The sequence below is a fragment of the Nothoprocta perdicaria genome, unplaced genomic scaffold (assembly GCF_003342845.1).
Source record: "Nothoprocta perdicaria isolate Ctin4 unplaced genomic scaffold, notPer1 scaffold_111, whole genome shotgun sequence".
Taxonomy (NCBI): domain Eukaryota; kingdom Metazoa; phylum Chordata; class Aves; order Tinamiformes; family Tinamidae; genus Nothoprocta; species Nothoprocta perdicaria.
Genome location: NW_020454217.1, coordinates 1,485,314 through 1,501,516, shown reverse-complemented (window position 1 = coordinate 1,501,516; position 16,203 = coordinate 1,485,314). Strand labels below are relative to the sequence as shown.

The 16,203-nt window shown below is 36.0% G+C and overlaps 1 protein-coding gene and 1 long non-coding RNA gene across 4 annotated transcripts in view; one reads left to right on the top strand and one right to left on the bottom strand.

Moving 5' to 3' along the window:
* The window catches only part of PDE6C (phosphodiesterase 6C), a 25,558-nt gene extending 10,477 nt beyond the window's left edge, over positions 1 to 15,081 (top strand). Inside the window, exons 8-22 of one of the 3 annotated variants that reach the window (XM_026051842.1) lie at positions 316 to 363; positions 534 to 683; positions 1,307 to 1,450; positions 1,538 to 1,606; positions 4,654 to 4,800; positions 5,148 to 5,255; positions 5,350 to 5,459; positions 6,438 to 6,525; positions 8,465 to 8,565; positions 9,481 to 9,588; positions 9,865 to 9,928; positions 10,532 to 10,606; positions 10,746 to 10,829; positions 11,914 to 12,067; positions 14,962 to 15,081. In XM_026051842.1, the coding sequence (XP_025907627.1) occupies positions 316 to 363; positions 534 to 683; positions 1,307 to 1,450; positions 1,538 to 1,606; positions 4,654 to 4,800; positions 5,148 to 5,255; positions 5,350 to 5,459; positions 6,438 to 6,525; positions 8,465 to 8,565; positions 9,481 to 9,588; positions 9,865 to 9,928; positions 10,532 to 10,606; positions 10,746 to 10,829; positions 11,914 to 12,067; positions 14,962 to 15,017 (1,506 nt within the window). In that variant the 3' untranslated portion in view covers positions 15,018 to 15,081. Of the gene's footprint in view, positions 1 to 315; positions 364 to 533; positions 684 to 1,306; positions 1,451 to 1,537; positions 1,607 to 4,653; positions 4,801 to 5,147; positions 5,256 to 5,349; positions 5,460 to 6,437; positions 6,526 to 8,464; positions 8,566 to 9,480; positions 9,589 to 9,864; positions 9,929 to 10,531; positions 10,607 to 10,745; positions 10,830 to 11,913; positions 12,197 to 14,949 lie in introns of those variants that run through there. The other 2 variants (XM_026051833.1, XM_026051849.1) reach the window with 2 other exon arrangements.
* On the bottom strand, positions 1,449 to 7,660 carry LOC112958050. The gene is made up of 3 exons (XR_003251334.1): positions 7,581 to 7,660; positions 6,403 to 6,492; positions 1,449 to 1,493 (listed from the first exon to the last, which is right to left on the bottom strand). It is a non-coding gene; the product is annotated as an uncharacterized LOC112958050 (long non-coding RNA).
* Positions 15,082 to 16,203: the final 1,122 nt, after the last annotated feature.

Below are 16,203 nucleotides of genomic sequence, written 5' to 3'. Positions count from 1 at the left end.
AGTAAGGACAATCATGTGCTTTAGTACTTAATTATTTTCTTTCTATAGACCCCTATGTCATTTTAAATTGGCACAGAAGCAGTTTTCTTAACCAAAAGGCTTCTTAGCACTGAATTATCATATAGGAGGTATTTTGCTATAAGCACTCCAGAACAGCGTTTGTCAGAATAACCTCAATTTTATAGCAACAGCTAAAATTTTCATAGCTAATTAGACTATTTTTTCCCATAGAAAATGTTTGCCATTTAAAATAGCTTGCCAACTCCTGGGACATTATATTAAACAATGTCTCTTTTCCTTTTCTTTATACTGCAGATTTGTAACATGATGAATGCACCAGCAGATGAATATTTCACATTTCAGGTAATATCAGTAATAGACGAAAATATTGTAGAAAAAATACGTAATGATTTTCACCAATAATATGCAGTTGATTACATATATAATTTTCCATTATTTAGAACCCAGTTAAGTCATTTTTCCTAAAAGGACCACCACTTACAGAGATATGCAACTTCTTTTCTTTCCTACAGAAAGGACCTGTGGATGAGACTGGATGGATAATCAAAAACGTCCTGTCATTGCCTATTGTTAACAAAAAGGAAGAAATTGTGGGAGTTGCTACATTTTACAATAGGAAAGATGGAAAACCTTTTGATGAGTATGATGAGCAGATCATTGAAGTAAGCTTAATAAGATAAGAGGCTTTTGAGTAGCCATACGTTAATCAGAATGTTATTAAAAAATGCAGCTTTAAGTGTCTAAGCATTTTCTAGTAGGCTGTAATAACATCTAACCAAAAGTCTTCAGCCTTTTTCACTGTTTAGTTTCTTAAGAATCAGAGAATTTTATTTTGCTTTATAAAATTGAACATGAAGATTTGAATTCCAGTCATAAAAAATCATGTCTAGCTTTTGCTCATCATATCTTCTATCAATAACAGCCAGTGTCTCCCTATTAACAGCTGGTATGTAAGGATGGCATCCTGCTTCCTAATGGAAATGATGCCTGTGATGATTGCTCAGGGAATAGTGCATCCAAGTCAACCCAGCTGACTTGCTTGCATGCATAAGCCTTAAATTCTTACATACAAAATCTTACCTGCATAGATCAAGACATATCTGCATGAAGAGCTGCAAGGTGCTTAGACACCCTGCTGATAGATGTGCCACTAACACTTGGAGTTTTACGATACTTTTAAAAGGGTACTGCAAACAGAAACTGCAATTTAAAGAAGGCAAGTTCAAATTGTTAGCTTCACTTCATTGTCATGGTATCAAGTCCACTTCTCTTGTCTCTGTCCCAGACTCTCACACAGTTCTTGGGCTGGTCTGTTTTAAATACTGACACTTATGACAAGATGAATAAGCTTGAAAACAGGAAAGACATTGCTCAGGAAATGCTCATGTACCAGACAAAGGCCACTCCTTCTGAAGTTGAATCTATACTGGTGAGTTTCTGTCCAGAGCCATAGAATTGAAGTAGGAAGTTTGCTACACAGAAACAAATGTTAAATGAAGTTATTTTCATTTTTTAGAAATACAAAGAGAAATTAAATGCAAAGACTATAGAAGATTGTGAGGAAAAGGATCTTATCAGGATTCTGGTAAGTAGCTACACTGAAAATTTGAACTTCGATTGCATGACTATACTAGATAATACTGTATCTTCATTATAGTAGAAGCTGAATGTAGCCAAATCCAGTTTAATACAATGACAAATACAAGACAGAGTTGTTTTAATAATGTCTACAGCTTTTTAGAACCTCTCCTTTGCATTCCACACTATTACTCACTTTCCTAAGTATCTGCCAGCACACTTTGTTAGCCAGAAATTATACACAAAATTTGGTATGAATGCTTAAAGCATTGAGCTGCAATAAACAACCACAAGGACAGTGCTATTTAAAATGAAAAGAGGTTCATTAATGCAAGTTCATTTTCATTGTGAATAAGACAAGGAAGGAGCATCCAATGGGACAAACCTGCTTTCAGAGTAGTTTTCCCAAATTTCCATGGGCAGAGCAGTCCAAAGGCCATGATCAGAGACCTCACAATAACAAAGCAAATTTGACTTGATTTGACATTTAAAACTCCACAAAAATTCAGACAGAGATACTTCCTTCTCCAGAGTCTGTAGTCCTCTGACTGCATTAGTATTTCTGGAATTGGAGTGAGTGCACTTAGGAAGCAAAGCTCCCGTTTGGCTCACTGAATTTCCTTTTCTTCCCTCATAAAGCAGCTGTGTAGCATATGCTCTGGTCTACTTTGCCTGAACCAACACCAAAAGATAGCCTCCAGGGAAGCATTGAATATATTCCTACTACTAATGCACAATTAGTACACAGGACAAAAACAGATCTAGGCCAAGGAAAAGCCCTGATAACATATACATCAAAGATGCTAAGTTCTAGGATCAAGCTTTAGACATATTTGCACCTATTGCACCATGCTTGTTAATGTAGACAATCTTAATGAGAAAAATCTCATTAAACTACTTCTGACTGTGTATATGTACCTGTCAGAATGCAATTCTGTTAAAGTTTTATCAGATTCCATAAAACAGATGCTTGCAATCAAGTTGTGAACTCAAAAAAACAGACTGTTTTAGCTTCATATACCTTTAAAAATAAATGCTTTAACTATATGAAAAAACATATTTTAAAATCCCTCCACTTGCTGAGCAACAATTCACTAGTATAGGCCTCCAAAAAAGAAGTGGTATAGATTTTTTTTTTTTTTTTTTTTTTGTCGTCTCCAGAAAGCATTAAAATGAATTCTCTATACATTGTGTCACAAATGTAAAGATCTGTTATCTCCTGCAGTGCCAAGGCTGCATGCAAATCCTATTAGGAGGCCTGGAATCCCAGCTCACTAATTGGATAAAGCAGGTGTTTCTAGATCTGATGATTCACAGAGTAATGGGTCTTAAAACACCACTGCTCCAGGCTTCCTTGACTTTGACCTCAACCTCAAATCAGAGTGAATTTACATTCTACTAGCTAAAGAAATAGTTGCACTAATGTTCAGCCTAATTTGCTGAAATATAGGCATAAGGAAATCATTGCAATTATACACCTTAAGTTCTGTATTGCATCAGACTTGCCTGATATAATTCCTGTTTTGATTGGGACACATCATTTCAAATATAACACAGCTCCCTCAAACTTTGAGATGTACAGATAAAAAGTATTATGAAGCAGTTTATAAGTATCACTATTACCAGTTAGGCTATTCAAGGTTTATCTACACAGCACATGCAAAGGAGACAAATCAGATTCAATATAAGACTCTCAACTTTTATATACTATGTTTTAGTATTTAGTATGAGCTTTCTAGAGGTTCTTCAGTGCAAGAGGTGCTGTACTGTGCTCTCTATCCGTCCTTCAGAGTTAGAAAAATCCCTGAATTGTATTCAGCCAGTACCTAATAAAGTCTAGCACATTCGGAAAATAATATGCACTTAGGCTTTCCATGACTTTTGTAGCAGGCCCCTCATTTTCATCAGACTGGTTAGAATAGGCTGCTTTAAACAGAAAAGACATAGCCAATAGTCACCACCATCCACAGCAGTGAAGAATTGACTATGTAACAGATTTGAAGTTATGACCATGAATACTATGTGCCCTGTATATTCAGGCATCCTAACAGCATTTCCTTTATGCACATACTGAGTTCACTCAAGAGCGCAGCAGTGAGGAATCCACTGCAAGGCTACAAACATGGTCACAGGTGCCATCAGTCACTCAGACTGTCAATTATTACAGCTCATCTTGCAGGATTTTCAAAGTTCTCTTTCCACGTGCCAAATCAGCTCTTCAACACTCTCCATTAAGTGTAAAAAGAGTATCACAGATACAAAGAGATAATCTCATGGGATGCAGGGAAAGATAGATTAATTCTGAGGGGTGGTTGAGGAGCAGCAAAAAACAGCAGCCCTGCAAAAGTTAACACAATTATAGGATTGTACAGGAATCTTTGTTTGCCTATAGAGTCTTCTCTCCAGAAGACAACTGGAGATGGGCAAGTAAACATGCCTTCTGTTGTTTTAAAAGTAATCTCATTGCTATACTTTCTTCTACTTTGAAGAAGTAACTTATTTCATTTTAAGGTGGCTATTTTCAGTCATCATACCTATACGTATTCCTAAGATCCCAAAGACCACCACCACTTTCCAAAAACAGCAGAGGCTGTTGAATAAATTTTGCTATGAAAAGGGTTAACTGCAGCCTTGAGATAAGGCTAATCATGGGAGAATCATGAAATTTTACTCCTGACTGGGGTAAAACTGGCTGTAAAAAACACCAAGGCCTAGTACTTCCTAACCAAGGAAATAGTTGGACGTTGAGCAGAGGAACATGCTGGAATTTGTGGCAGCTTAAAACAACAGCTGACAAGGCCTTCTATCTATTCTCTTTAAGAAGAAAACCAGCAATGATCACTAGTGTGTTTCATAACTTAATATGCATTACTTTGTGCTGAAACTTGATCTTTGAAGATATAATAAGCATACTGTCCTTAGGCAATGTTCCCAATGTTCCACAGTGTGTGTGTGTGTGGGGGGGGGGGGGGGGGCAAATTATAAAAAACACAAAACTCATTCCAGCTTTGTTCTTGCCACAAACACTCTCATGGCTTGATTCTTCCTGAACAGAAAGAAGAACTACCTGACCCAAAAGACCTAGAACTCTACGAATTCCGCTTCAGCGACTTCCCAGTCACAGAGCATGGTTTGATCACCTGCGGAATCCGGTTGTTCTTTGAGATAAATGTTGTGGAAAAGTTCAAAGTTCCAGCAGAGGTTTGATTTATAATAAGTCTTACTTATTTCCTTTCAAGATAGCAGAGAAATAGCTGAGTACTTTAATACAGATGGGCACTACACTAAAAAATTAGTAAAAAGCGTAACTATCCCTTCTTAATTAAACATTTACCTACTTATTATACAGATTAGAACCTTATCCTGAAATTGTGTGACCTACGTAAGGAATTAAATCAGTACACAGTTACATAAAGACAGTTTGCTGATTCCATGTTTAACTTGATAGAAAGCAATTGTTTTTGTGTAACATGCACATTCCCCCCCTCCTTTTTTTTAAATCTCTAGCATATTGTTTCAGTTAACAGCTGTTTCTTTATTCATAACAGGTACTTACAAGATGGATGTACACAGTCAGAAAGGGTTACCGGGATATCACTTACCACAACTGGCGGCATGGATTCAATGTGGGACAGACCATGTTTACTTTGCTAATGGTAACATTGCTAATATTAAGCTTGCATTCAGCTTTCCTTTCAGTTCCAGCTGCAAAATTCAGGCAAGCTCAAAATTGTCTATTTTCTTCTACAGACAGGCAAAATAAAGAAATATTATACTGATCTGGAAGCCTTTGCCATGGTGGCTGCTGCTTTCTGCCATGACATTGATCACAGAGGAACCAATAATTTGTATCAAATGAAGTAAGTGCAAATACCAAAGTATATGGCCAGGGGTATTTACAATAGCAAATGAAAAACAATGTCAGTACCTGCAAATTGTATATATTCCATATACAATTAGTATAATCTTAGAATAAAAGGTAACATGAGTTTATAAGTGGGCAAATTACCCCCAAAGTATTTTTCTGTTGTTAGTAGTTGTTTGTCATCACCCAACCTGAATTAATTTCATTTCAAACCTGCCTACATACTTATGCATCATAGTGAAATCCACTCTTCTCATGAAGAACAGTCAACCCAATAGTCTTCCATGGCATTTTTAAGGGCTTCTAAGGCTAGCCAGAAAGCAGAAGCTTCTCAAACTGTTATGTGTGTCAACGGATTATAACCATAGCTTTCTTAGCACTGTTTCCCACCAAGTACATCTCCAGTATGATTCATTCTCCTCCCCTGCCCCTTGGCACCCTCCTCCAGGAGAGGAGCTTCATATCGCGTACTGGACCCATGATGCTCAGGGATTTTCTGATTATTGTCAGGGATTCTCCAGGTGACGTAGGAGAGGAAGAATAAGGGACACCAGTTCTTATGCAGCTGACTGCTACTTGCCCAAATCTTCCTACTGCAGTCTTTCCTAGCTGAAAGCCCTCTGAGTGAGGTCAGACACATTCTATTTATAAAAGTTATCAGGCTTTACCCACTACAGTCTTAATCACAAGGCAGGAGCTAATGGGAGCACACACTAACCTTTCAGGGTTACAAAACCCATGTTTTCAAAAACACATTTTTTTTAAGTTTTGAGAACCCAGTGAGCACTGCAATGCAAAGCCTGTTTCATTTCTCAATCACAAACAAATATTTTCCTGCTTCATGCCGAAAGATAGTAATGATATAGTAAACTATCAAGCATACAGATCAGAAGCATTTTAATCCTAACAAGGCTCACCAGGAATTTAAAAAATATTACCTCCAAAATACTATAAACGGCTTCTTTTTCAACAGATCAGCAGCTCCACTGGCGAAACTTCATGGCTCATCCATTTTGGAGAGACATCACCTAGAGTACAGCAAAACCCTCCTGCAGGATGAGGTTTGCATAGGCTGCTCTTCTGTTAACACTCATCAATACAAAAACTCCAATTAAGTTATGATCTTCCAAGTTCTCTCTGTTATGATTTGTTCCTCTAAGCCAAAATGAGGAGGTTATGTTCAAATTCATACGTTTCATTTGAATTCTTACATGTTTGGGGCAGCAGCGTGCTATACCTGTCCAGAGAAACCATGAGGTATCTGCCAAAAACACAAACTTATAAAAGTCAAAATTCGCCCTGTCCTCTGCCCTTCGCATGCACGCTCGTCCGCTTTTCCTACCCTTACGCAACAGCTAATGCTGGAACTAGGGCAGAAAACAGGAGGTGTCGAAGCTCAGCTGCTGCCCCTTGATCCAGGGGGCTGGACGTGGCTGGAGAAAGGGAGCCAGGTCTTAGGCTACCCTGAGAGATCCCACACAAACACCTGAACGTGCAAAGTGGAGCCCTGAGGTGCTGCCAGGGATTTCTGAGCCAGTTGTAGCTCATGGCATGTTGCAGGGAGCCTTCCCCTCACAGCTGACCCCTCTCCCCACTACTATCCTCTCTCTGGTGCCCATCACTCTTCCAACCCCAGCTCCCTCACCCAGCAGGGCATGGGCACCTCTCAAGGGCCTCCCTGCCCTCCCCACATGGCCCCACGGTCCCTTCCTCATCTGCCCTCCTTGGGAGCTGCTGCAGCAAGGCTCCCACCTCAGCACTTGAGGACCAGCAAGATGGTGGCCATGAGGCTGGGACCCCCCCCCCAAGAGCCACAGGCTGGCCTGCTGCTGCTCAAGGGGAAGGGGGCATTTCAAGCATTTATTCATGAGAGAATAACTCACAGAGACTTTACAGCTGAGGCAGCAGGGCCCTTATCCCTCTTGCCCTGCAGCCTGGGCACTACAGTCACCCACTACCACCTTGAGTTGTTCATTTGTTTGATTTTTTTCCTCTCCAGTTGTTGGAAATAGACTATTTCCTGACCTCAGGAGACACAGAACAAATCCACATACAGCACAACAACCATAAACAAAATGAAAGAACTGATTTTTTTTTAAGAATATAAAACATTTACCTGTTTCCTTGGCTAATAAGGAAAGGAAGCTCAGGAGACTGAGGAAACTTGAATATGACACTGCTCTGCTCTTTGCTAGGAATACACATTGTAGCTTAAATTAAAAAGATTATGAAACCCAAGGGTTCCCCAGGGCCAAGCAACCAGCAGGGCCCCATTACCACAGCAGCAGTTACACAATACAGACAAATAGCGAGAAGAGCACCACTCTGAACTCTTCAAGTCAGTATCATCAGGTTAATGGGTGCAACGTGTAAAGAAACAGGGACAAGGTGCCTCTGCTTCCCTAGCTACGTAGAGTGCAGGTGATTCTGTTTGGTTTTAAATTGCGCTTAATTAACATATGGCAACAGGCTAGCAGGCCTGTAGTTATTAGTGTGGTTTTGGGGGAACAGTGTCCATGTGCTGCATGCAGGTTGCACAGTTACTTGGTCATTGCCCTTGGTTCCCTCCTGCAGTCTGTGTAGGGCTCCTTCCTGTGCCATTGTAGCCTCTGAGATTCCATTTTCTGTACTGGTTGGTAGCTTCATTTCTCCCCTTTTTTGCAGTTCTTTCCACTAAGTTTTGATGAGTGCATGTGACATTGCTTTGGAAGATCATACAATGTGGTGATTCACATGTTCCTGTTTGGAGCTCAATGTGGGGTAGTTCTATAGCCCTAGCTCACAGAAATATTGCTATTTAAGCATGTGAACTGCTCATGTGAATAGGGGACATCCTGGTTAAGTGAATAATTTTTAATCTATTATAATTTATATTTATTCAGGGTCATATGTTGGCCTCATATGCAATTTCGTTATATTATTCTCTGGGACAGCCTGGGTAGTATAAAATAAGGACAATTTTATGAGAGGAATTGAATTTGTAAACTTTCCATCTTTCAGAGTTTAAACATATTCCAGAACTTAAATAAGCGACAGTTTGAAACCGTTCTGCATTTATTTGAAGTTGCGATAATAGCAACTGACTTGGCGTTGTATTTCAAGTAAGTACTAAATTCTGTATTATTAGCTATCCCCAAAAAAGTCAACCCCATATGATTTACAACTGCAGTTTTGACATGTGATATTTACATACAGAGCCATACACTACAGAGCCATACTTTAAATTTTTATGAAATAAGCCTCATTCTTGTAAAAAATTGAGACACTTTGATTCATTATTATCTTTCAAACTTTAGAACACACAAATGTCTCTAATGCTTGGCATACATTTAGTAGGTCAGCCAAATATGTTTTTATTTATAACAAACACTGTATTTTACAAGTGCTGATTCTGTGATGTAATCATAAAGTTGTGTGTGCATGTGTGCTATTTTTTGGTCCATGCTACAATTATTCATACTAAACATGAATATTCTCTGGCCATGGAAATTAAGATGTTAGTTTAAAAATGCAACTACAAACATTTACTGATCCCAGTCTATATATGCTAAGATATTCCAAAGATCAAATCATCCATCATGTTTTTAAATTACTGATTTATCATACTTTATGATAGGTATTTTCCTTGAAGATAAATGGATCCTCTATGTATGCCTTTTTGTTTTGTCCAGATGTCTTATGACTTTAAAGTCAGGATACAGTAAACAATTTGACAACTTTTTCAACTGATACAGATATGAAATTTCAATGAGCAGTAACTCTATTATTTAATTCACTTGAAATTCAAAATTACAGATAATACTTCACATACCACCAATCTACAGCAAAATTTGGAAGTGTTAGGTTAACTGACAAAATTATGTTTGAGTTTAATGGGAAGAAGGTGTCACTGATAGTTCCATGACTAGGATAATATTATGAAAAGGCATAAATGTGCAAAATATATTTTTCTATTTTATTTTTAATGCAGAATCTTTAATTCACTAATATGTGGTTTATTTTGTATGTTTTAACAGGAAAAGAACAATGTTTCAAAAGATTGTGGATGCAATTGAAAAAATGCAAACAGAAGAAGAGGCAATCAAATATATATCTATTGACCCAACCAAAAAAGAAGTTATCATGTAGGTGGTTAATATTTTACATTCAGTCAGTTATCAAGGATTGGGTTTTAAAAGCATTTGGTCACTTAGACGTATAAATTAAGAATTGGTGTTACTGTTAAAAAAAAAAAAAAAGCAATGAGCATAATCTTGATTTTGAATTGGAATTCGATGGCCACAGGTATCTAAAAATCTGCACTCAAATGAATCTTAGGCATTTAAATTCCTTAAAAAATCTGGATCCTCTTTTTTATTTTCTTCCATGATCCTAACTGTGTCTGTTCTATTTTTACAAAGGGCTATGATGATGACTGGATGCGACTTGTCTGCTATAACCAAGCCCTGGGAAGTGCAAAGCAAGGTAGGTACTTTTCGAACATACAGTACTGCATATTAGATCTGTTTTATTGCCTATTTAGTGCATGATCATTAAAAAACACATATTATCATTTGCTAGATATTTACATGTTTGAACCCAACTATATTTTCAGAAAACAACCTCTATTTTTCTGTCAGTGTTAAGTGTAAGTGCTCCAGAGAACTTCTTCCCAGCCAAACTCCACATTTGTTCTACCTTTCATTTTCAAGAGGTAGAGATTAGCTATTTGCTGGAAAAGGCCTTGCAGTACACTATAGAGTATCAGCAAGTGTGGAAATACTGAATGACCATCTCTGCAGGAATTAAAGACTGGAATTCTAACGCTTTTTGACCAGTACTCCAAATTTTTGGAGAAATATTTAAGCTGCTTAGAAAGAGGCTAGCAATAAATATGTTCTCTTCTGTGGGAGGGAAGTTGGTAACAATAGTCAAACTGTAATTTGAGGATTTATTGATCTAAATATTAACACATCAGCTCTGTTAATAAACATTTTCTGGAAAAACTATTTTTAAAAAAATTCTTTTTTAATTGAATACTTTCTGTATAATTTCCTTTGAATTACACTCAGAAATTGCGATTTTCAGGTTGCCCTTATGGTTGCAAATGAATTCTGGGAGCAAGGTGACCTAGAACGAACTGTGCTACAACAACAACCAATTGTAAGTATTAAACAGTTCATCTATGTTAAGCAATATTACCTGATATTAAAGATATTGACCATACTGGTTCAGTGTGATTTCTATATCGTTATACCAAAAAACATGACACTTACATTAAATTGCTACTATTCTGTTCTAGCCTATGATGGACAGAAACAAAGGTGATGAACTACCTAAGCTCCAAGTTGGTTTCATAGATTTTGTATGTACATTTGTGTACAAGGTAAGAATAAATGTTTTGGCTTTTCCTTTGCAGTAAGTTTGATGGCACAATGAATGACAAACTGTTGCAGTTAAAAAAATCAACAGGACTCTTGGGTGTGGGTTAAATGACTATCACAGGAGACATAATTTTTAATCTCTTGTTATTCTTGCTCTAAAGTTGCTCAGACACAATAAAGCAAAGATCACAATGCAACTTGAGGGCGCACTTTACTTACTATCTTGAATGACTGAGTTCAAAAGCCCAATATAATTCTTCACAGTTCCATTAAATATGAAGGATGCAACACATAGATGCTTACAGCAGTCAGGTGAACCTAAAGCCAGCTGAAAGATTATGAAACTTGTAGTTATTCTGGAAGTAGAGATATTCCATACCTTCTGAAAAGTATGAGAATGGTGACATTATTAATGTCTATCTAGCGCTTTTACTGTTTGCCCAAAATATCATGTAACAAAGTGACATGTAACATCTTCAGGAGCATTCTGAGTTGCTTGGAATACAATGTTGCTATAAAGATACTAGATTTTATTATCATAGTATGTATATAATTGCTATAATTATTAGCATGTAGTATATAATTGTATATAATTATTGCTATTATTATATAATCATATGATAAAATATAATGTGGAATAGTGATGATGATTGCATTACATGAACCAGACTATCAAATAGGGTGGATTAGAGAAGATATTAAAACATATATTATTATTAGGCAGCTCTCTTGGAATTAATAAAGTGGATGCACAATATGGCATTATTATTTCAACATCGAATTTTGTCACTACTGGCAAAAAAAACAGATGATATTTTGGAATGTATACCAGCAGCTACTAGCACTTTTTTGGGGGAGTAGCTTTTTCTCTTTCAAAGCAAATCCATTACCAGAGACAAAACAAGTGCTTGCAAAAAAGGTAAAATCAAGTAAAATTGATTCACCTGGTACACATACAGAAAGGTTTTATAAAAAAGAAAGCAGGCAATGTTTTCTTTGCATCGTAGCAGTATTTCAACAAATTCAGAATTTACAAATCATACGTCTTTACAAATTTCTAATTTACTAATTTAAATCGTTTTATAGGAATTCTCAAGGTTTCACAAGGAGATTACACCTATGTTCGATGGTCTTCAAAACAACAGGGTTGAATGGAAATCACGAGCTGATGAATATGAGGAGAAGATGAAAGTTATTGAGGAACAAAAGAAAAAAGAAGAAGAAGCAGCTGCCAAAAAAGGTTAAGTAACTTTTACAGTTTTCATATACAAAGAGCAGTGAATGTACTTCCATCTGAAGTCCAGACGTTGTGTAGTATTCTATTAAACTTTACATGAATCCCATGTGAGTTCTGAATTAGCCAGATTAACTCTTTCTTTGGAAAAGGAGTTACAGATTATAGAAAACCAGTATACACTGACCTCATTTTCTAAACTACAGTATTATAGAAAATATGATCGTAAGAAAGGTGAAGGCTATTTAAAATTTCTGTTTTCTTAAGACTAAAGACTAAATATAATACAACACCTATGTGTAAGTGCTACAGCCATCTGAAAATGCACAAAAAATGCAGCTATTCTATGCAGCATCAGCATCAAATATATTAAAATGCTTTGCTTTGGATGAAAATGAAAGCTATCAAAAAAAAAAAAGAGAATGGATAGTTTGCCTTTGGAAAACAGAAAGCAATACATATCCCACTCCCCTTCCAAATTCAAGTAAAATTTCCCTGTCATGAGTTTTTTGGCTAAAATATTCTCTCACAGAGTGCAAATTTAACTCTAATGTCCCTAATAGCCTAAATTCTAAAATTAAAAGTATGTTTTTGCATGTCGTGACCTAGAAAAAAAAAAAATCTGATTCAGGAGACACCGAGAACCTATCACTCAAGTGTAAGAGTGAAAGAAGTCCGTTACTTTGAATCTGTCATGCATTTGGAATATCAGATCAATGGGGCTGTCAACTACTTGAAATCCTGAAAATGTTCAGAGATTAAAACAAAAATATGCATGATTTCTACAGCATGATTTATATAGTTTGAAGAAGTTAGTTGGTGTGTTTCACATCTTCAAAATATAAAACAGTACTGAATGATTTATTTATTAATCAATGTCTGTGGAAAATAGGTGAGTATTCTTCACATATCACACAGAAGCGAGGTGACTCAAGGCCATGCATCAATTTACTGTCAGATTTTGGAGCAGATCTGTTCTTTGTTCCTAAAAAAGTACTATTAGGCCTAAATTTGAAACCAAAATTGTTGCAAAGTAGTTAAACTCATTAAAGTGATTTATTCAAAGCAGATTTTTGGAAAAGAAATCTAATAAAATGGATCAAATATTAATGTCAAAATAAATCTTTAAAATTTTAAAACACGTTATACCTTCTTGTGCCAAATTCAGCATTATCCTCCAAAGAGTCAGCATTCCATATATTCTTACAAGACTACAGAGATCATTTGCAATAAAATTATAAGTTTGGCTTGCTTGCACCCTTATAACACTCATAATTTCACAAGAATTATGCCCACTCCATTTTCTCCCAATTTTATTTTTTAGAAATACTTTAATTAATCATACCATCATATTAAAGATCAATTTACTGCTAAGAACAAGGTCATGGGGAATATGATAAAGTGCTCTTTCTTTGCTCTGGACTGTAAGCATCTGAACTGCGCAGAAACACCAGGTGGGAGAGAAAAGAAAAAAAATAAATAAAACAGAACCTACTCACAATTCTCCTTAAACATCTGCTTTCTTGGCAAAGAGTATAGTTACTTAAATTTTCTCCTATGCTGTTATGTGTATGGCTCTTCTTAACTAAAAAGTAAATATTTAGAGTTATGCACTTGCACTCCCACTTGAAATTACGTCCATCTTAAATCATCGGTATTTATTTTGGAATCACTTCCTAAGTCACAGTAACTTAGGAAAAGAAGTTGTCTTCCCACAAGAAACATTACCCAGGCAATCATGGGCTGAATGGCATAGAAATCAAAAGATTTGGCCTTCTTGGGATATCACAAATGATATTACAAAAGTCTAAGTGAATGATTTTGCATCTTTTTAAATGCACTCTGAAATGAGGCAATGCACATTTGTGAAGAGCAGATCTGATACTGTCAAATCAAGGCCATGTAAATATATGGGCTTGTTAAGTGACTTATTACCAACAACTAGTAAAATACATGATGAACCATGCTCACTTCTCTAGAGCACTCTGACCTGGCTATTCTTAGCCATTCAGGAGAGAGAAAACAAAATAAACATATTTGCTGAACCACTACAGTGGAAAGTTCAGAACAGAAATTAAAACAGTACAGCATTATACTAAGAAAATAATATATATTTAATAGCAGTGTTGATTATATCCACAAATTACAAAGGGTAGGACACTGATCATGTGACATGTTTCAATGCAGGTGGAAAGGGTCGAAAATGACCTAATAACATGGTGATCCACAGCTTTCAAATGTAAGTTTTAATTCTAATACTGGTATCTTACCCTAAATGAACCTGGAAACGCAATTTATTATATTGAAAGATCTGAACTATGACCAATAAAAATCTGTGGAATCATTTGAGAGAGACATTAACAGAATCAGTAGCTACAGAAAATCTTAAAAAATCTCTCTCTTGATTGGTAATTACAAAGGGATTCATGCAGGGTTGGTTAAAATTTTTACAATTAGGTCAAATTCAAGTTTTTGTTTTCTTCTCCTTCAAAACTAATTTCAAATATTCTATAGATACAATAGGATATTTTCTTTGCATTGCTTGCATTCCTCAGTTTTGTATGTGTGGACAGAGTCAAATACATATAATTACTGAAACTTTCCAGTAAGAGTGGTTCAGTGTGTGTTTGGTCCTTTCATAAATGTTCATATCAATTGCTCCAAGATGTGTATATCTATATATTTATATTATGCTTTGTTTTTCATATTCTGATTTCCCAGATAACATTCTGTTTCCCAGAAAACATTCAATTTTCAGATGGTCAAACACATGTGTAACATCCATATCACAAAAGCAGTATCTGTTTAAAGAAAAAAAGAAAAAAAAAGCAACTGAAATGAACAAAACGAACAGAAATACTCACATTCCTTTCCTTCTGTGTTTTTAGCTGAAAATGCAGCTGGAGGTGGCGGAGGTGGCGATAATGGAAAATCCAAAACATGTATAATATTGTAATACATAGTCTCAAAGACACTGTTTCTGCTACAGAAAAGACTTCTAGAAAGTACTTCAATGAGCCCTGTGTATTTCTGCTTGGCATAGAATAGTACAGATCCATCTCTTAACAATCCTCTTAAACATCTGCCATTTGTTGGAAATCATTTTTGATGGAGTAAAAAATCAGTAACAATTAAAAACTGAAAAATCAAAAGACAGAAGAAAAAATCATTAAGGGTGCAAAATAAGTTAACTATGAAGTCATGATATTATTTCATGTCACAATTTGTATACAATATACATTGTACGCAATGCATGCATTAAAATATGTAACATCTACACACTGTTCTGAAAAATATAAATAATTTTGATAGATCTTATATGAAAATACTGAATGAAACCTAACATGCATAATTCAATCAAAAATTGTGCATTTCATAACTTGTGTATTTAGATTTTTATATTATGTGTATTTCCATAATCTGGGATTGTGTCCTTTTCCTTCATATTCAATACTAGATACAAATTCTAGAGGTAAATATTTATTTCTGTTTAGGAGAGCTAAAAATTATTTCCTGACTAATAGGTGTAAAGAAGCAGGTACACAGTCTTTTTCCAAAACTACCAAGGATAAATCTGTAAATTGTACCTGTAGCTTGGAGAAACCATTCCTTTGTTCATGTTAAAGTGGCTCTGCCCATGCTTTGCAATTTTATTTTTGAAAATCTAAAAAGGCAGACCATCAACTTCATTTACATGAGAATTCACTGCTACCTACATCAGGCTGTACATTCAATATCATTTTAAAAGGCTCATGTACCCGTGATACACCGTTTTAAAACTCAATAAAGGGACAGAACTTTTCAATATTTGAAAACCAATGAATAGCATCAGTGTAATTTGCGGAAGGAGGAAATAGGAGAAGGCCTTGTCAGAATTCACGTATCTCCCCTTCTAACACTGTGTGCTAATTACATCCTTGTAAGGAATACCAGTGTTGCTACAAAAATGTTCTGTCCTTGAAGAATGAAACAGAGCACCCTGTACCTGCTACTCAGGTCCCATGGAGCTTGCTCTTCCTACAGGTAAAGAAGGAAAAAGCAGCTACTATATTATGCATGTACATAGGCATTCAGTGGATCAAGTCCTGTCTTCTCCAAAAAGGAGAGGTTGTCAATGCAAAAGAGCAGAACTTTCTTTTTTT